This window comes from Dermacentor albipictus, chromosome 9 (genome assembly GCF_038994185.2).
Source record: "Dermacentor albipictus isolate Rhodes 1998 colony chromosome 9, USDA_Dalb.pri_finalv2, whole genome shotgun sequence".
NCBI classification, from domain to species: domain Eukaryota; kingdom Metazoa; phylum Arthropoda; class Arachnida; order Ixodida; family Ixodidae; genus Dermacentor; species Dermacentor albipictus.
The window spans coordinates 11,286,373-11,307,271 of record NC_091829.1 but is presented as its reverse complement, the minus strand read 5'-3'; the positions used below and the strand labels follow the sequence as shown (position 1 = coordinate 11,307,271).

Sequence of the window (20,899 nt, the reverse complement as noted above, 5' to 3'; positions counted from 1 at the left end):
CCTCCTAGATGGCAGGCCTGTGCACTCTGCTTTATGACGTCAGGGTACTTGGACCAAAATTTCCATTGCCAAGCCCGGCATGACAAAAGCAGTGACATCAAAATCATCACAGCTTACTCAGGAGAGCCCACACTAGATTCTATGGCAGTCGGGAACGGTAGTGTGACATCACAGATTGAAGTGCACTGGCCTTACGCTATCTAGAAGGCATTGGCCAAGCATCTTCATGCGATCGCTTGCTCCTGAGGAGTTCAACACTCGAAAGATCACTCAGCAGCACTCAATTAGACATTAATGCTTTCGCATTCACAACTCATAAGATGTGCTTAGGTGTCTTCGGATTTCTTTCTTACCATTTTCAAAGTGTTTTGCAGGACCCTTTTAATTATGAGATAGTACTAACTGCATTCAAGGCAGCACTCTTAAGTGCCTGGCCCAGTTCTGAAAGAGTCTCTTCCGAAACACAAAAAGCAACTTGCCTGATCTAGCTCCAGCAGGGCATTGAAGATGCTGGGTAGGCTGAACTGCACCACACCATACTGGTCTTCAGTCTTGGAAGCACATGCCAGCAAGCAAAGACCTGCACAGGTCACACACCATAATCACGTCCAATGCTACAAGGTGGTCAAACTGCAGACTGGTATGCTTTGACTTTGCGTTGCCTAAATAAGGGTGCCATCGTGCCCTCAATGTTATTACTTAAGAATTACATTCAGTAAAATGAGTTATTGATAATCTTTTCATGCTCATCCCCCTGATTTTACTGTTTACCATTAGTAAAAATAATAATAATAGTAAATTAGTAAATAATTAGTAAATAATTAGTAATAATTAGTAAATTAGTAATATTAGTAAAATTACTTTGGTTTGAGCCTCATATTTTTATTGATTGGAGACCGCCATCACTTAAATATTCTCGTGTGAGCACAGAGAGACCCTCAATAAAGCAGGGGCGCAATCGGGGATGGTCGTTCAGAGCATGCATTTGGTTGCACCGTGTGCGATTAGCCTAAGCCAATCGCACACGGCACAATCGAATGTGCACTTCCAAAACAATCCCCGATTGCACCTCAACAGTGTAGCCAGGCGGAGGCAAGCAGTATAATGGCAGTCAAAATTTGACTAGACAGTGCTGGTTGTTCTGTTGCTGTAGCATACACAGAATACAAGGATGAGAGCACAAACCTTCTATGGCCCAGATGAGAGGTTGGCAATCAGCAAACAGCTGCCTGCTCTTGACATCGGGCAGCTCCGAGATGAAGTACGTCACCAGAGGCTTGCTCTTCACTGCAGCCAGCATCTGCACCCATTCAGCAAGAAATAAAAAAAATACTGCACATGCAGTATAGGGCCCACAGACAGATGGTCGAGGCTGTTTCGTATTTGTAAACACATAACACTCTGTGCCAGAAACAAATATAGCAGTTTGTAAACAGAATCTGTTAAGAGAATCTAAAGTGGACAAATTTAATATACAAGTTTACAGCTTAGAAAATTGTTACAACGTTTACAAGGTTTCTGCAAAAGTCCTATTCGCAAATTAGTGGTATATTTTGGAGCGTCATATAATGCATCAATTTTGTGCACTTTATATGTGTCATTACAAAGTTTTAGTACAGTCGAATCTTGTTTTAACGAAGTCTCATTTGACACGAAAATAGCTTCACTATATCCAATATTCCTTATAAGCGTTTACCCTGATGTATTGGTAGCAGACATACACAAATGAAACAAGCATGACGTCTCTGACAAGCCAGCAATGGGTCTCCTGCAAATTTTGATGGCTCGCCGGTAACCTGCTGTACCAACACATGGCACGGGAACAACAATTCCATACACATGCTTTACACCATCACTAATACACAACTGTGTGATCTGTAGGACTATACAGAATTATTACTATGGCTTGCCAGCTGCAGTTCGCCCAAGCCACAACCATTCTAACTAGAGATCTGCTTTTTTTTTTCCACCTTGCCATTACTACCCAATAGCAATTTATTCTCGAACATTTACCCAGGTGCTAAACTGCCTACAAGAGTGCCTTTTGAAACTTTATTCTGATAATGCATGACCAAATATGCTCCGAAAACCTCTCAGTATGTGAACTGCTCATTCACAGTCAACCTGAAATATATCGTACTTGAAGGGAACTGTGATATAGTTCCATATATCAATAATTATACAGTTGAACCTCGATATATCGAACAGCGCGGTGATCGCAAAATAGTTCGATATAGCCAGAATTCGATGTATAAAATCACGTAGAAAACGCGTCAAAAACTAGCACAAATCAATCAATGAACCAATCGTGGCGCAATAGATACTCACATGAAGCTTCAAACAAAGTATTTATTTCGTTCGCTGAAAGTACTGAAGCGTGTAGCCTGCTTCATATTGGCAACCGCGTGCTTGACCACGGCGTCCTCAACATAGTCCAAACGGTCCACAAGAGACGGTCCAGTGCCTTCTATTGCGCCGCATTAGCGGCGTACAATGGCCAAAGCAGCTACAGCCTCAGTTGCAGTCGGGAGCGGGGCAACATCAGCGTTTGCTGGATCAGCCTCGGCAGCGTCTTCGTTTGGCCGCTCAGCAGTCACTTCTGCCGCGATCTCCACGTCTGTTAACTCCGCCACTGTTCCGGTGCTGACGTCACCGCCAACGAAGTCCTCAATGCACATGCTGTGTGGCTCAGCACCGACAAAGCGCTCCAACTGGCTCCACGGCCGTCTCGATCACGCGCGCACGGCGGGGGTGCGGGCGCGCGTGATTGAGGCGGCCGGGCTGGCTCACGGCCGGGGAGCGCGCGCGCTCCCCTCGAGACCGGCCCAGACCGGCCGTGGCTGGCTCCCAAGCCGCCGCGTGTGTATGCCGCTACGTTCAAATGGCGCCCTCGGCGCAACCGATGTGGGAACTGTCGTACGCAGCAGTCTGGAACGCCCATCGCGCCGCCGCTATCTTCGAGAGTGTTGCGGGAAAGCTCGCCTCCTGTCAACAGAGCGCACTTGGTCTGGGGGCGGTGGAGTTCGATATATCCATTTTACATCCGGCCCCGTTCGAAATAAAAAATAAAAAATGCATGCGATTTTCCACGTGATATAGAAAGTGCTCGATATACGTAATAATTCGATATATCCGTGTTCGATATATCGAGGTTTGACTGTAAATGTAGAATATGCCTATCTGCAGTTAATCTTAAAACTCCATGTGTCTCGTATAGTTTCCCGAGGTTGTGAAAAGGAGGAATTCACCTATTAATTTCTTCGAGGTTTTGTCAAACGCACTTAATTAAGTTTATTCATTTTTTGCACACGATCGTCATAGGTCACTTGTCCTGCAGAATGGTCTTTGATACATACTGATCGCAACAGTGACACTTAAAAGCTCGAATCGCCTGGCCGCAGGACCGCAGTGCGCCTTGCATGTACTGAAGTGCTCGCTGCAAGTTTGTATTCAGGATGAAGTAGAAGTGGACTCAGCGCGAATGCAAATGAGCCCGTATGAACATGCACTGTGACTTCATGAGCACACTTGTACTGCGAATCGCATGTGAACATGCCCAGCTACGCGTCCATCACAATATGCTATGCAAACTACCTATCGCCGTGCGTCGGCAATGAGTTAACCAGGCAGATGCTGTGATATTCGAAAGTGGCTTGCAGCTTACACAACATCTGAGTTGATTCCCACTCACGTGTAACTCCATGAGCACGAATGAAATGTGATCAGAGCAAACTGTAGGCCCGCAAATCGCAAAGTGATGAGTCCGGCACGCCACTGCCACGATGGCCTTTCCAAGAAATGCACATGCGGTGTGCGGTGGTTTCGTTCAATCTAAACTAATGTAATAAAACCTATCAAAGTATTATTATTATTATTATTATTAAAGTGGGAGTGAGAGTTGGGGTTGAATTCATTTGTATTTCCAATGCATTTCAACAGACATTTTGAAAATTAATATCTCATAACTGGTGCTGTCCAGAGAATTTGTTCCAAGTGGATATGCCGTGCGAACTCGGCGGCTATAATTTGTAGATCGAAATATGTGACGTAAGGTAAATAATTAAACTATTAATCAGCATAATTATTTTATTTATTCAATTGAACGTTTTGATTTCTCGTAGAAGTAAAATTCAGATCAAGGGTTTGCGCTATCAGCCATAGACAAACTTTAAAAAATATAAAGACGCCAAATAAACGGACACACACAAGAGAAGAGAACGGGACAGGGCGCCTTTTCTCTTCGTTCTCTTCTCTTGTGTGTGTCCGTTTATATGGCATCTTTATATTTTATGATGAAAAGCTACCAATTAGCCCAACAAGAACTGCTTTTAAAATCTTTAAAAAGTTTGGTGCAGCTAAAAAAAAAACACCTTATATACATACATGAGATGCGCAATGTGCATGACAGTACAATGTGCAGCCAGTGTACACATACATGATGTTCATATATCAATGCAATCATTACTACTATTTCTGTACAGTTTCTGGAACATTTTGCTGCAGTATCTCAAAGTACACTGCAAAATGCAAAGAGCATGGTCACATTACATAGGTGTAGGCGGCTGACCAAGAAAACTTCTGTCTCTGCCCACTAGCTTCGGATGATCCTTTCAGCGACTTCACACTGTCATGCCGCAGCATTGTGGCAGTTTTGGTAGACTAAACAGCTCTCTACTTGCTGTCTCCCCAAAGCTGCCACCCTGCAGCTTGGCAATGAAGAAAGAGGACACTGGTGAGCATGGTATGTGGCATGTAGGCCTCAGCAAATGCTTCAGCACAGCAGCCATGAGCATTTGTGGTTTCGGTTTTCGGTTCCATTGCAGAGCCTGACAATGATGATGATGATGATGATGATGATGACGACGACGACGACGATGATGATAGGTGTCTGTTGCATTGCATATTTCAAAGCTGAAACCATGACTAGGTGCACAAAATAATGTGGAGAGGTCTGTTACCCAAATAGAATACGAGATGCAGATTATGCATGACAAATTCTGGAAAATTCGAGTATTATATGCAACTTTCTACAATAACTGGCCTGGTTTATCTGGTTGGTATGACTTACCCGATTAGCCAGCGACAATTTTGGAGGAGCAGGGGGTGGTGGCGGCTGAGCAGGACTCATCATCTGCCATGGGTTTGCTAGAAAAAAGAAAGGCTCACAGCCTCAGTATACAGGTGAGGTGACCAGCAGTAGGTGAAACATTGTTCCATAATTTACTTTCAAATGAAATATGGAGTGGTGTGAGAAATAGAACATGTACCGAAACATTGCCAAGCGCTAGTACATTTCATTCACCTATAAGCCAAGCTGTTGTTCACATGGCATACCACTCACACAGGTTTTTTAATTACAAATATCTTGGAATGCACTTTTCAGAGAATGCCATAAGGTAGTATACAAGGTTTTATTGGCTAGTTGCCTGCTCCCAAGCTCACTTAAATTTGTGGTGCCTGTGACCAAAACGATATTCCATGTCCATTGCCTTGATAATGTGCAGTGTTGGCTAACATTCCCAGCGCCAATCTTGTACACACAAACAAATGCCCAAGAAAATGGATGGGAGGATGGCTACTATGGTGGCTTCATTGATAAAGCATCGCATGCACAATGCAGAATACTTGGGTTCGGCTCCCACCTTGGCAAGTTATCATTTTGTGCACTTTCACTTTTCTTCACATTTACATATTTGCTATCTAAATGCTATTTCTTGTATATCCTATCTATATACCATTTATATGATATCATTGTATAATGCTAAGATTTCATGTATTTTCATGCATAAAATATAACTTTTTTTTCCAGCCTTGCCAACTACGTATGCTTCTGTGCGTTCTTTTACTTTTTATGCGAAGCATATTACTAGAGCTCAACCCAGCTCCTCAGGCGCGGCGGTGTCGCCTTCAATACCACGTGACACCGTGACGTAACGACAGAGGAGAAACGGGGCTCCAACTCGCGCCGTCGCTCGCAGCGTCGCCTTCAAGGCTGACCACGTGACACCGTGACGTCACGACAGAGGAGAAACGGGGCTCCAACTCGCGCCGTCGCTCGCGGCGTCACGGCGGTATATAAGCAGCTGCGCTTGCCTCTGTTAGACACTCACGAGGTGAGATGCCTCCTGGAGACAGAGCTGCTCGTTGGAATGAGAAGCGAAGGTTGCGGCGTGCTACAGAGACTGTTTCTAGGTGGCTTTGCTACGCCGCAGCGACTACGCGCCCCGCATCGGACGCGGTGAGCGTCGAGCAACGCAGCGTTCGGCGCGACAACGAAATGTGCGCCTGAGCAAGCGCCGCATGCCTGAGCCGACGCCGACGACACCGGCTTTTTTGCGACACGAGCTCCTTAACGCTGTCGCGTTAAAATAAAGGCTAGTATGCTTCGCATCCTGGGCTTAACCTTAGCTAAGCCACAGCCAGTTTTTCTTATGCACAGTGCTAAGCATCACGTGCAGTGCTAAGATGCTGTATATGACATTTTGAAGATGTATTTATTATTCTTTCTGCCCCGTTATTTTGTTTAGTAGCTATCGTTGTCCGATGTTTTGCTTTTATGTAATCCCACTTCTGCCCAATGCCTGACACTAAAGTTGGCAGTATTTATGAAATAAAATAAGATAAGATAAGTAAATAAATAAATTTAAATTAAACTTAACACATAATTTTACCCATAATTTCTGTGTATCATTGTCTGCTTCATTACAAGGTTGTGAATAATAAAAGTCGAGGCCCTCAGATCCCCTTATATTAGTTGTTAAAGCATGTCAGTACTAAATCCCATAGTTATAACCAATAATTGTTATATCGTAGAATTTCAGTGATACGATCATGACTTGTAATAATTTCAGGCAAGGTGAAGCTGGCAAGGTGCCAAGGTACGGAGCTATAAACTTTTGCATATATGTAATGTTATGTGCTTATTTCAAATATAAGGCTCATATTTGTTTGTCTCCTCTGGGTTTAACTTTATGCAAGCATCCTTTAATTACTTTCTGCAAATATTTGCAAAATATCGTTTCATACAATATTGATCTACCTTACTTAGAGCACGAGTTGTGAAGTTTTTAAGTTCAAACTCGAAAGAATGTTTTTCTGGTGCTTATCCTGAACTCTCACAACTCTTGTTGATATCCTGTTTAGCAAAATCTAAGAAACTGATATTTTGCAAATCTTTGCAAAAGATTATTTAGGGGAAGCTCAGCTATAATTAGGACTACAGGAGATAAACAAAAATGGAATGCATATCCAAAATAAACACTTAACATACATATATGTACAAGATTTCAGCACCATATCTCAAAGAATAAAACACGTTTTCTTTTTCTAAAACTCACTTCCCCCTTTAATCGGAAAGAAGCGAATCCGGTCTTAAAAGCCAGTTATTCGGACTTATAAAAATGAATATGCTGGATATCGAGTTTGTGTAACTGGATAGCCGGATAATCGAATATTCATATGTGGATATTTGGTATCACTAACTCATCATTCGAATATTCGATTTCTTCACATATATTGTGATATCACGTGCTAAGTGTAACAATTCACAGCCTGTAATATATGCTGTTTATTAGATGGTTAAAAATGTTTCCATGGATTCATCTATGCGTCCATTTATGCTCCATGCATCACTGGATACCAACAAAGGGCTGCTATTATTCTTTCTGCAAAGGCATCTGCACCTTTAGGTGTCCAATAAGTATGTGGGGCAAAAATCTGCGAAACTCCCCACAAGCTCATATACGGCGTAGTCCAAACAGCATATCTGAAATAAAGAGCTTCGAGGATTTCTGATTATTCTGCTTAACCATTCAGCCCTAAAGTTGCCCATAAACTCATTGGTGATCTGCTCTATAGTATCATCGTGCAATTCTTCTAAGAATTATACCAACAGTCTCAAATCAGTAATGCACGAATGTTCTCAGGCCTACTACTTACGCTGTCATATCTCATCGACGGCACTAACAAACTGTTAACAAAGGCAGACACTACTCAGGCTGTATCCTTCACTCACTTTACTAATTTTTCTTTAAAGGTGGTGGTGATTTTCGTTCAAAAAAACTAGATAAAGACCAAAGTAAAGGAAGAGTGAAAGTTTACACACAGCGATTTAGCAAGATGTTCATTACTCCACGTGCAAAAGATGTGTGTAAATTTACGAAACTAAACCACATTTATGGCAGGGACTGTGGGTTAGCTCATGACAAATAAAGTTCATAATTACCCCTATTTATTTGTTGGCAGCTCACAGCTGTTCTTTATCTTCTTATACAATGTGTAGCAGCTAATGTAGCCAAGTTGTTAAACAAAGTGGCACGATGCAGTCAAACACTTTCATAAGAAAGTGCTTGGTATTATTACTATCATTATTTTAATAACGAATATAGCCCAAGCATCGCTGCGGCTTAGGGCTGGGCAAAGATACTTGGCAATTGTATTATGATATAATACAAGATACTCAGGCAACAAGCATTTTAAATAAAGATACAAGATACTGCCGTAATTATTGTATCCGATGCAACACTTTCCATTAGTATCTCAAGATACCTCAATACATTTGCAAATTTTTTATTATATATATATAGTAACAATATAATGTAGCACCAAATGCATATGCACAAAAATGTTCGCTTGGAAATTTCTTACTCCAACCAACCTCGTTTCATTTGAGTGAAATGTATGTTAGAGAGAGAGAGAGAAAGTGTACTTTAATGAGCACTAGCAGTTTAGTCTGCTGGGCCTAGCCCTCCCACGATGGGACGTCGAGGTCTTGCCTCTTCGCCGCTTCATAGGCCTGCTGGGTAACCCAGAGTTGGTTGTCGAGATGGGAGCTGCGCAGGGCGGCGTACCATTTCGACGAGAGGGTCACGGGATTAAGGTCTTGGTATTGATGTTTGCACTCCCATAGCATGTGGGGGAATGTTGCCGATTCAGTTTTACAGACCTTGCACATCTGGCTCGAGTAGATGCCGGGGTATATATTGTGATAGCATGTGAGAGAGGGGTATGTATTTGTCTGTAACAGGTGAAGGGTGGTTGCCTGTGCCCTGTTTAACTTGCGGTGAGGGGTGGGGAAGGTTCTTCTTGCGAGGTAAAATAACTTTACAAGGTCGTTGTATCTTGTAAGGCGGTCGCGTCCTGCAGGTGCACCTGCACCATCTCCGGCACGATTGACTAGTCCTCGTGCTACGGAGTCTGTAACCTCGTTGAGGTTGGTGAGGTGCGGGTGGACAATGCCAGCGTGTGCTGGGATCCAGAAGAGAGTGATTTGATTTTCAGACGAATGCGGGGCTTGTCGTAAGATAAGAAGTGATTGATGAGAAATACCGCCGCTAAGCGCCGTACATCTTGGTACTCAGCTGCATCAACGAAGGTGACGCTCACGGTGTTGGCGTAAGCTTTGATGAAGAAGGTAGCTCGTGCCTTCCTGCGTTCTTTGTTGTAGTCTGGATGCATGTTTTTCGGAATAGGGTCGGCGTGTATCCATTGAATGTCGCGTGGTATTGGGTGTTTGACCATGTTGACGGTGGTAGGTGATATTAAGCTTGCTTAGAATGCTGCGGTCCGTTTCCGTGAGGGTAAGCCGCTCTAGTTGAGATCGACGTTGGGCCTCGATTATGCATGTATGTTAGTATGTATGTATGTATTATGTTAGTTTCTCAAAATTTTTCTTTCTTGCTCAAAGTACAATATTGTCATTTCAAAACAATGTGTGAAAGCCACTGGTTGCAAAGCAACCCATTCTTGCATTCTTCAGACTTTGTAATAAAGCGCCATGCAAGAGGAACTTTAATAATGAGATTATAACAGCATCAAAATTTGCGGAAGAGATGTTGCGCCGCACACACTGGCATACACAGTAAAGTATGATGGCCACGAGAAGGTTTCATGGCACTGACGGGACTGAAAACAAAACATAAAGAAAACAAAAGGCTGGGTGCGTGCAGACATTCGCGCGCTCGTTCTTGCCAAGACTGTGCAAGCGCCACCACATGATTTTGTTCCACCAACAGGAATGTGCAGACCCTTTAGTTTTGTTCAACTGGCTTAGTGGCAGTAGTTTCAGCTTGAGAAGCGGAGTCCAGCCAATCTCTATAGTTTCGCTTGTGGTGTTCTGACAGTAGTATCTTGTATCTTAGGATACACGATTACGTTCTTTCATGTATCGGAAATGCAGATATTGATACATGTCTTGCCAGATGTATCATGATACAAATATCTTCGATACTGCCCAGTACTGCTGCGGCCGTATGGCTCCTGAAGTGAAGACAAAGACCAACCGATCAGTGTCGCTGCCTTCCTCGCGCTGGCGCTGGGCTGGGACTACTCAGCTGCTCTCTGTGTTGGACCCAACGTCGCTGAGCTTCGCACTAACTGTCAATAAACCCCGTAGCACTGTTGTTATTTTTTGCCAATTGTGCTAGGAGCGTACTACTACTCGTGGGCCTTCTACTATTTCAGCGAGTTCAAGTTTAGTCCAAGCAGGGGCTAGAAGAGATTGTCTATCAGCTGACTGACACGGAGCTGGGCAATGAATAGTCACGGCCATTGGATAAAAAAAAAAAAAAAAAAGGTGCGGCCTGTCACGTGCATCAAAAACGCTGTCTTCCACCGCGGCACCATTGGCTGGGATTCTTTGTCTGGGATTGGCCTAGAAAATGTGTCAGGAACACGCTTGTAACGCTCTCACCTGACGTGTCTTGTCCCCCGCAACTAGTGCCGTTCGGCCTAGCTAAGCAACTGTGGCTGTCACATTCGCTCCCATTGCAGCAGGACGCACCCCCCCCCCCCTTTTTTTTTCATTGGCCATGGAACAGTATACGAAGTGCCACTGGTTCAAACTGGCTAGTGGCCCTACAGCTTTCATCAAATAGAGGCACTAGGTGATCCAGCATGTCTCTAATATAGGCGATTTGTGCACTAGTACACTTCCTTAAGTACATTGATTTAAGACATCGCTTATAGTGCTCCTGTACATCCTCTCTTGTGCACTCAGTGCTCACTCTCTTCTTTTTATTCTGCTTCCCCTTACCCACAGTGTAGGGTAGCAAACTGGACATGCATTTCGTTGACCTCCCCGCCTTTCCTCTTCTTGCTTTCTCTCTCTCTAATATCGGTATAGATTGCGCCCTGGCATCTGGCTACTCATTTTGGAGGCCTTGGTACTTGGGATCAAGAAATGATGCCCTCTGACTAGCAGACAACAAGCTGCGCTAGACGTCCCGGTTCTGAGAAATTTGATGAGATATATCTCTATACCAACCATCTCAACTAAATAAATCACTTGCTAGTGCTATAGATTCATTGCGAGCACCTTCATCCCAGGTAGAACAATGAAGACAGGGGATGCCACATTGCTGCAGATATTGGTAACAGTAAGTTGAAGAATGCCAGTGGTGATGTGAAGGTGAAGACAGCGATAAATGTATCCAGGTAGCATGCACTCAGTGAACGGCTTTACTGCGGCTCTTTCTTCTTTGTTCTTTTAACGGATCTTGCATCTTTTTTTCTTTTGGCGCAGGCACCGAGTAGCCAGACTTAATTTTTTACAACCGATAATGCAGAACGGGAGCACTAAAGTAAGCTCTTTACTTCACCATAGAACACATACAAAAGATGACGACGCATTGGCTGCTCGTTGTTATATCTTATATACAGCAGAATCTCATTCACATATCTTCAAAAAAATGAAAGAAAAAAAAACATGAGAAAAAACCGATACTGAGATGACGTACAATCGGAATTCCCTAAAAATTGACTGATTCAAGTGTAGTTCACTACGTAATATGAAGTGTTTCACGAATCACTGCAGAACGAGACGTGCATGCAAACCAAGCCCAACACACACACTGGCGTTTTTACAGCTTCGGCAAACTTACGTTTGCAATCTCCAAATTTAGCCTGGGTCAACAGCTTTGTCAAGCGGAGAATTTCGGCAGGAATTTTTGACATGCCCACTCAGTATGAATTGTTGCAGAGACATGGACGCACATTGAGCCGGTAAGGTCCAAGCAACCCGCGACATCTGTTGTTGTTTTCCTATTGTAATGTTTGAAGGCTGCTACGGGAAATACAGTAAACCCTCTTTAACATGAACTCGCATATCTCGAAATATCGGTTCAGTCGAAAGTTTTCCACGCCGCGCCTTCCCCACCCATAGGTGTTATGTATTCGCACCCGTTTATCTCGAAGCATTTTTCGGGCGTAATACGGATATCTCGAAATTTTGACCGGGATGGCTGAAGGCAAAGGCCGTTACCAAAAGGTGATACAGGCTCCAAGCAAGCGCTTGGTTCCTACTAAAGTGCCGAACACGGTCACGGTCTAAGGGCGAATACAAAATTCCCGCAGATGCAGCCGTTTTCCGTCAACCACATCAAGCAAGCTTGGAAACAGTCACATGGTGTGCGCCGCTTGCGTGCGGGGGCTCATGAGTTTTATCGGGTAGCCACGCCACCGCATTTCGCACGTGCGAACGTTATTGTGCGTGCACGATTCTGTAAGTTTTTTGTTTCGTCGCGCTGTGAGCACGACGCGTTGACTGCGATTTTTTTTTTGTTGTGTATGTGGTGTGTGGTCAACGGACAACGACGATGTCCCGCCCCAAGCAGTGTAAGTCTCTGACGCTGGAGAAAAAAGTCGCGTTAATCAAGGAAGTGGAGAAAGTGGGAAGATCCAAAACAAGCATCGCCAAAGAATTCGGCCTCCCATTGTCGACGCTTTCGACAGTTTTAAAAAATCGGCAAAAGGTCTTCAATGACTTCGAGCAAAGTTTTTCCAGCGAGCGGAAGCGGATTCGGGCCTCGAAATTCCCGGACGTCGAAGCAGCACTCATGCTGTGGCTCCGGAATGTCAGGGCAGCCAACCTTCCCGTGACAACCCAAATGATGATGGAGAAGGCAGACGCTCTGGCGTTGCAGATGGGCCACACAGACTTTAATTGCAGCAATGGCTGGTTTGAACGATTTAAAAAAAGAAATAACGTGGCCTCGAAGCCTATCGACGGCGAAAGCGGCACAGTTGATGAAGGGGCTGCAGACACCTGGCGCAACCACCACCTCGCTGAGCTGCAAAAGGCTTACGCGGACAAGGACATTTTCAACCTCGACGAAGCAGCACTGTTCTATAAGATGCTGCCTAGCCGCACATACACGCCGAAGGGAGAAGCGTGCTCAGGCGCTAAGCAGCGCAAAGACCGAGTGACGATACTTTTCGGAGCAAACTCCACCGGCGATGAAAAACTGCCACTGCTTGTTATCGGTAAGTCGCTCAATCCAAGGTGCTTCCGAAATGCATGGCTGCCAATAAAACGGCCTGGATGACTGCAGCACTCTTTGAAGAGTATGTACGTGCTCTTGACCGCAAAATGGCAAGGGACGGCCGGAAAGTGTTGTTCGTTGTGGACAACTGCCCCGGCCACGGAAAAATCAACAACTTGGAGGCAGTCACGCTGGAGTTCCTGCCTGCTAATATGACGTCCATGCTCCAGCCGATGGACCAAGGAGTCATTGAGGTTGCTCGCAAGTTCTACAGGAAGTCTCTCCTGCACCGCATTTTGTGTTCTTACGACAGTGGCAAGAAGTACGAAATAGATTTGCTGGGTGCAGTCCACCTGATCGCCGAAGCCTGGCGACAAGTACGTCCATTGACGATTGCGAATTGTTTCGCACATGCAGGATTTTCGCGCGCCGAGAAATCGCTTGAGCCAGACACTGACGAGTTCAGTGATTGCGATGAACTTTGCGACAAAGTCCGCAAAGCTGCCGGCAGCACCAGCGATGCCGAAGACGGCGAAATCACTTTTGAAGAGTACGCGCTCTACGAGTCGGACGTGCCCGTTACCGAAATGTTGTCCGACGCCGACATTATTGAAATGGCAGTGAACGACGGTGATCACGCTGACGAAGAACCACCTAGAGAAGTGCCGACAACTGCAGAAACAAGAAACTTGCTACGCTTGCTCCGCAACAAAGTTGAATGCTGCGGCAGCGAGCAACGGCTCATGCGGTGCGTCCAGCAGCTCGAGGACGCTTTTCTCGCATTGAATGCCAATGCCAAGCAGGCAAGCATCACCCAGTTCTTTCCAAAAAAATAAAATTCAGTCTTTCCTGGGAATTCTGCGTTTATTGCAAAAGCTCCCCTCATGCTGTGGAGCGTTTGTTAGCAGTGCTGGTTGTTACTGGCTCTTTCAGTGACCCGGTCACTGAAATTTTCGGCATTTTGCTTAACTCGAAACTCTGCTTATCTCGAAATTTTTCCCGGATTTTACAATTTCGAGTTAACGAGGGTTTACTGTATAAACGAAATCAAGCTGATGGGCAACAATGGAATACAATGCCTCTAATGCCACCAGATCGACACATGACGATCCCTTTGCACCTTCTGCAGCAGGGAACGGCAGCACTTTTGGTTTAGGTAGTGACTACAGCGACGGGGCCCGGCTGCATTAAAGCTTCACTCTGTTACGCTCCATTTGGTTACACAAAAGTGGACCTTTTCGCTGTCATGGACGTACCGGTACGTCATCGCGCTCCCCCCCCACAGTGTCACTGACGTACCGGTACGTTCTCTATCGTGCGTTCAAAATTTCGCGCCTGAGTGCAAAGCTGGCGCTCCTGGACTAGCCACGCCATCTGTTGACTCTTTCTACAAGTTCTTATTTTCGCACCAACCTGTGTTAGTACATGTATTGAAGAGCACGGTGCGACTGCCACTCCCCGCTTTCTCTTTGCTGAGTAGCGCGATGGCTCCGCGTTCGCTGGATCATGCGTCGCGCGCATGTGGTTATGGGTTCAAGGGTTGTTCTGCCATCTCCGCTGGTTTGAAGGTTTTTATTTTTCTTCTGTTGGTGTGTCTGCTACGGCGTGTCAAGTTCAGGTGCATGCGCTGTTGCCTCTCCAAAAAGAGTGACTCGATTGCTGCTTTTGCTCTCTCGCCGCACCCTCGCTTCCGACTTGCAGCAGTAAACGTAAAGAAAGCTCTTCAAATTCTGTTTTAGCCTTTTTCCATCTCCCTCTGTCTTCTTGATCACACAACGTCCCGTTTCTCTCCGTTGTGCTGGCGACTGAAAGCGCATCCTTCCTGCGCGCAGTTACTTTCGGATAGCCGAGGCGCGCGGCACCTTTGTCTGCTCATTGGAGTGATGGCTCTTCCGATTCAGAATACGAGCCGAGCTCGGATTTGGACTCAAACAGCGTCTCAGGCGAGGAAGAGATGAGTTCCGCATCGTCAGATTCGGATGTTGAACGGATGTTATAGTCAGGCTGATGATGATGATGATGATGATGATTACTAACAACAGCTGCAGAACACTGAAATGTGCATATTGCATTGACTATGTTATTTGTATACCAATCATAATCAAAAATAAATTGCTATGTTCATTCCCTGTTATGCTCGTTCCCTGAAACCAAGCCGACACTGGGGGTGCGTCACGGCTAGAAAGGTCCGGCAGCGAAAGGGTTAAGAATCATGACGCACTTGGGAACCGATACACCCAGCAGGCCAGTGTTCAATGAACTAAAAATATTGCCATTCGATCTTATGCGAGAGCATAAAACAGCTAGCTACGTAAACAGTGTTGTGAAAGTAATCATCCTTTCCCAGTGTCCACATTTTTTTCATCATCATACCAGAAGTACTGCCGCTGGAAATTTCAGCCTGCCTCCTGTACATAATGTATATGGCAAAAAACTACTTGAATGTGTTGGAGTTAAGACATGGAACAACATACCTTCCAAAATAAGAAACACAAAATTTCGGCAAAGCACTGTTTATTAGCTATAAACCACTGATTTTGTGCCTGTATTCTTGCTTGGCGTTCTGTTGTTTGCGGTTTGACAATTTATGTAACTGGTGATAATTTCTATGCATGCCATAAAAAATTCTTTTTTTTTTCTGTTATTAACGTGCTCATGTGTTGCATTCATGCTCTGTATTGATCCCCCTATGCTTGTACTGAATGTCTATTATATTTCGCATATCCGGGTCCATCCTCTAGCCTGCGGCTATTGGGTCCAACAGTCTTTTGTGTATGCACTGTAACACCTATGATGATAATAATAAAGAAAGAGAGAAAGAAAGTTCACTAGAATGGAAATAAAATGGTAAAAAGAACATTAAAAAAAGGCATGGCATATGTTCACGCTAGTGTAGCACCTGACAAATCAACATTCAGCTGGATTAAGAAAAGAAGCAGCCGGTAATTGCTCACTTAGAAGACTGATAAACATACAGTGTGATGCAACTTGAGAAATAATTACATTGAAGCTTCCAAGACTTTAGAAGAAAAGAAGAAGGAAACACTCGCGACGGCACATCACAAGTCGCCGTAGGCGTCGAAGCTTAGCTATAATGAAATTATTTTTGAACAGCTCTGGTAGTGTCCATGTAACAATGGTTGCTTGCGTACTGTCAAATGCTCATATACTGCGGCATAAAGCTCACGGTATGGTGCAAAAACGCGCAGTCGGTCACTGCAAACCCGTGTGATTGCTGCATTGAAGCTTCATTCTGCTTTGGTCCATTTGGTTACATATACAGCTTGCTATAAGAACATATTTCACATAGTTTTCTCTCAGCGATTGCCTGCCTTTCACACAAGAAACCGGTTCGGGGGAATCGACTGCGGCGACCGCATGCAGTGTCCCAGCTTACTGCACGTAGTAGGTAAAGAGATAGCATCTGTAAACTATTCTGTGCTTTCTGTTTGTGCAAGATTATTATTTTAAAGGTAAAATACTTGTGTCATTTCGAGAGTACTTTCAAAAATGTCCAGGAGGGCTCCCGCATAGTCTCATTATTTAGCGCCAATAGCCAAACCTATGCGGAGCGCATCGCGTTATCCTTCAGACAACGCAAGTAAGGCGCTTCCGACAGATGGCGACTCCATAAGTCCCCGCCCCCATAGTTGTACGAAACTCTAAGGCTCGTCCCCAACACCGGCGTCGTTATAGTGGCGGCCCCATCGCTACAGTGTTGTTGTTAAAGTGACAGGCCCCGTCACTGTAGTGCTGATGTTAAAGTACCAGGCCCCGTCACTGTAGTCACTACCTTTGGGTTATCACCTATTGAAAGAGTGCTGTACAACTATTGCAATAGGATTAGCAGCGATAGCTGTAAATGCGTGTGCGACGACTTGGGAGGAGATTTGCTAGTTCCGGAATAAGAAATTTAGAGCACACTAGTGTTTTCATGTGAGACTAGTGGGCAAGCATTGGAGGAAAGCTGCTGCAGCAGGTGGCTACTGTTCTCAATCACGCATGCCTTGCCCCTTTGCTTGTTTATATGGGATCTAGCAGTTTGGCGATCTACTGAACAATGGTGCCAAAAGATTGTGTATTCCAGGAACGTATGAGCCGCTAAAAAATAAATGTAACTGTACTGGGTAATTTTTGCGTTTTTGATCGGGAATGTTGGCGCCGGGAAATCATGCATAATGGGATTATATCAATGAGGTTCTACTGTACATATTGTTAAAACTGATATAGTTAGAAGTGGGTTCAACTGTATTACATTGGCCAAATAAGTTGCTGCATCAATGATTTGTTCAATGAAAGCGTCATTTGGCTGTACATTGCAAGGAGCATGGCTGTGAACCCAGGCTTGTGTGCTGCCTGGGTTCACAATCAGAAACAATCAGAAGGTGCTGAAATGGAGCACTACGACAAATTATGCGTCAGTATACCTTTAATTTATCAACGAAAAGATCTACACTTTTTTAATGTCACATGTAGTCATCTTGCTTGTTTGTTTGTTTGTTTGTTCTGCTTGTACAATTAGTACACAAGATTTTTGTATCTGGTTTATCGTGCCTTTTTTTGTAGCTATGTATGCTGTAGTAGTAGTTGGAAGTAAGCACTTGTCCTGTAATTTCGTTTATTTCCTTTGTCTTCCTCTTTTGCTTGTGCTGTTAAACTATTCCCTCAATTTTTCCACTAATGGTCATTTTCAGCACCTCCTGTTTCAATCACCTTGCCCATTTGATTATTCAACATTTGCATATTCGTCACATTCCTTTTAGTGGTTCAAAAATCAAGCAAATACGATTGTATATTATGTTGAATCTTCAAGTAAAAGATAACATGGGTCATGTTTCAGCACAGCTGGCCCTATAGAGGCCTACCTTTCCATTTCTTTACATTAAACGAAAGAAACATGCAGTGTACAGTACAATCTATTCAATGTTTTTGGAACAACTAAAGACAAACAGTAGAAGTAGGTGAAGAGATTGACTCACGTGGTGGTGTTGTTGCCATCAGTGGCCGCATTCGTACGAAGGAAAGATTCTCAGGTGCTTTGGAAGCTGCAACACCACAGTCAGCCAAAAATCACAAAATATTAACAATAGTTCCCTAGTGCAGCATTTAACGTGCCGAAAATTTTACACTGCTCTGATTAATCAAGACAGTGATTGCTTAGTGTATAGAGCACATTTAGAACCACAACAACGCAATCAATAAAAATGCCACCGCCGCCACCACTAGAAAAGATGCAATAACGAAAGACAGATAGTGATGCCACCTTGAAGTTTTTCACAACAGCTCGCCATGACACCATGGATTTTGATAGTGTCTGCTCAGGCTTAGCCCACTTTTCATTACTAAAATGGACTATAGTGTTCTCAAAAAGTGAACGACTGAATTTAGCAAGTTTCCAGACAATTTACTCAAGAACAATCCAAATACTAAAGGAGATACTAGGAAGTCTATGAAGGCACACTGATGTGCACAAACTGGTGTTCAGGCACAAAAATTTAAGGAAGATAAATTTGACTTTCATTTTCTTTTCTTGTAATCAGCATCTCACAGCATAATTAACAAAAATACAGTTTCGAATGAATACCATATCAGTGTAAACTGACTTCACGTTGCTCTTTAAGGTCCCCTTCAGGAAGGTGAATGCAAGTCTCACACAGCCAAGACATAGCACATGATATACAGTAGAGCCTAGTTCTTTTGGAAAAGGCTGCAAGAAGAAACGTACTAACCAGGAAAATGTGCGATTCGAAATAAATAAAAAAATTTGACAGATAACTTTCATTTACATTTACATGATGAGAAGCGTCGCGCGAGTCATTGCAGCATGAGACGCTGACGCACGTCGAGCTGGGAGTGCGCTAGCAACCTGAGAGGCGGCTTGTTGTTTTCCTATTGCACGGTAGCAGTATGCTAGTGTGATTGGTAGCGGTATGGCAACAATGGCACTATGCACCAAGCACTGTAAAACAGATAGGTGTACATGCTTATAGCAGTAGGTTTGGTGGCAATAGCTGTGTATGCGACTTGCAATGACAGGGGGCGGGGATTTGCTGGTACCAGAATAAGAAACTGTGCCGTTATTTTCACTTGTGAGGGAGGGCGAGTACTGCAGTGAGGCTGCCACGCCAGGCAGCTACATACTGTTCTCAATCGCACACCTCACACTTTTTCTTGTTCACATGGGGTCTAGCAGCCAGAAAGCATATACGATCGCAGTCTGCACCACGGAACAGCAGTGCATTTTGCTTACCACCTATTAAAGGTGTGCGCTACTCTTCCGACGGCACCCCGTGCTGTGAAACAGATAGGCGAAGATGCTTACAGCAATAGAATTGGCGATGATAGCTGTGAATGCCACGTGCGACAAGCCCGGAGATTTCCTGGTACCTGGTAAGTGAGAAACTGAGTGCTTGGCGGCATTTTCACATGAGAGGGCGGGCAAATATTGCGAAGCTGCCATGCCAGGCAGCTACATACTGTTCTCGTATTTTCTTATTTACATGGAATCTAGCGGCTGAAAAACGTATCATACGATCGCAGTTTGGCAACATGCTGAACATTGGTGCCAAAGAATCGTGTTCTCCGGGAACATATGAACCTGTCAAAAATGAGCGTAACTCTACTGGGTAATTTTTCATGTTCTAAAATGCAAATGCTGGTGCCGGGAAAGCATACGTAACGGGAACGTATCAATGAGGTTCTACTGTAGTAGTACACTCACTCTGAGAAGTTGTAGGTGGGGGCTGACTTGTTCGTGTCGGCGGTGGGACATCCACTTGCCCCAGTGCCTGGCTGAATTGGCGCACAGGAACCAAGCACCCTTCACAAAGTGCACCCCAGTGCAATGGGTGGAAGCCTGCAGAAAACGTCGAGCAGAGTGAATCTGCTTCTACACAGCCTCACATAGCAACAATGTCAAAATTCAGACCTCCTAATTTAAACTAAACATACTTATCACTAAAGTGGTCTAAATTTGTGCCAATTTGTGGACCACATGCCAGACATTGAGTGCCTCACTGATTAGTGTGGTGGAACGTTCTCGCTCTTCTGTTGTTCTGAAGTGCGTCCCTTGTTGATACACACAAACACAAACACACACAACACACACACACACACACACACACACACACACACACCCTTCTACTTTTATTTTATCATCCCTTCATTTATTATGCCTCCTCCCCCTTCATATGTTTTTCTTCTCTATTCTTTACTTGTTATTCTTTCGGTATGTACTTTCCTCCAATAACACCAGATTTGCATTCACTGCCGATAATTCCTTTTGTGTGTGCTTGTAATAAGCAAAAGTTCCATGAACGGGATGCTTCAACACGAAAACAGCATAACAAGTAGCAGTGATTGAGGTTCTGACTCACACATTCGCAAGAATCTCATGTTTGAACAAAGATGAAGTGTTCCCTTTCATGCAGGAGAGTGGATAACTGGGCCGGGTGGCATAGATTCATGGTTGTTTGGAAGTGCAAACACACACAACCAAAAAGGAATAGGGCACAATGAGCCCATGTAACCACATGTTCCCTTTCACACTAGCAGAGAATGTACTAGTACCTTCCTAAAGCAGACAGGCACAATGATTAAGAGATACATAGCAAAACAATTATGGCTATACCAGAAGTGTG

The 20,899-nt window shown here is 44.3% G+C and overlaps 1 protein-coding gene across 5 annotated transcripts in view; it reads right to left on the bottom strand.

The window, feature by feature from the left end:
* Nucleotides 1-20,899, bottom strand: part of Ndc1 (Nuclear division cycle 1) — a 94,039-nt gene that overhangs the window by 11,150 nt on the left and 61,990 nt on the right. For all 5 annotated transcript variants that reach the window (XM_065443301.1, XM_065443304.1, XM_065443300.2 and 2 more), the window contains 5 exons: nucleotides 19,981-20,115; nucleotides 18,239-18,304; nucleotides 5,069-5,145; nucleotides 1,186-1,300; nucleotides 480-580 (listed from right to left, as the gene is read on the bottom strand). In XM_065443301.1, coding sequence (XP_065299373.1) covers nucleotides 480-580; nucleotides 1,186-1,300; nucleotides 5,069-5,145; nucleotides 18,239-18,304; nucleotides 19,981-20,115 — 494 coding nt within the window. The remainder of the gene's footprint in view (nucleotides 1-479; nucleotides 581-1,185; nucleotides 1,301-5,068; nucleotides 5,146-18,238; nucleotides 18,305-19,980; nucleotides 20,116-20,899) is intronic.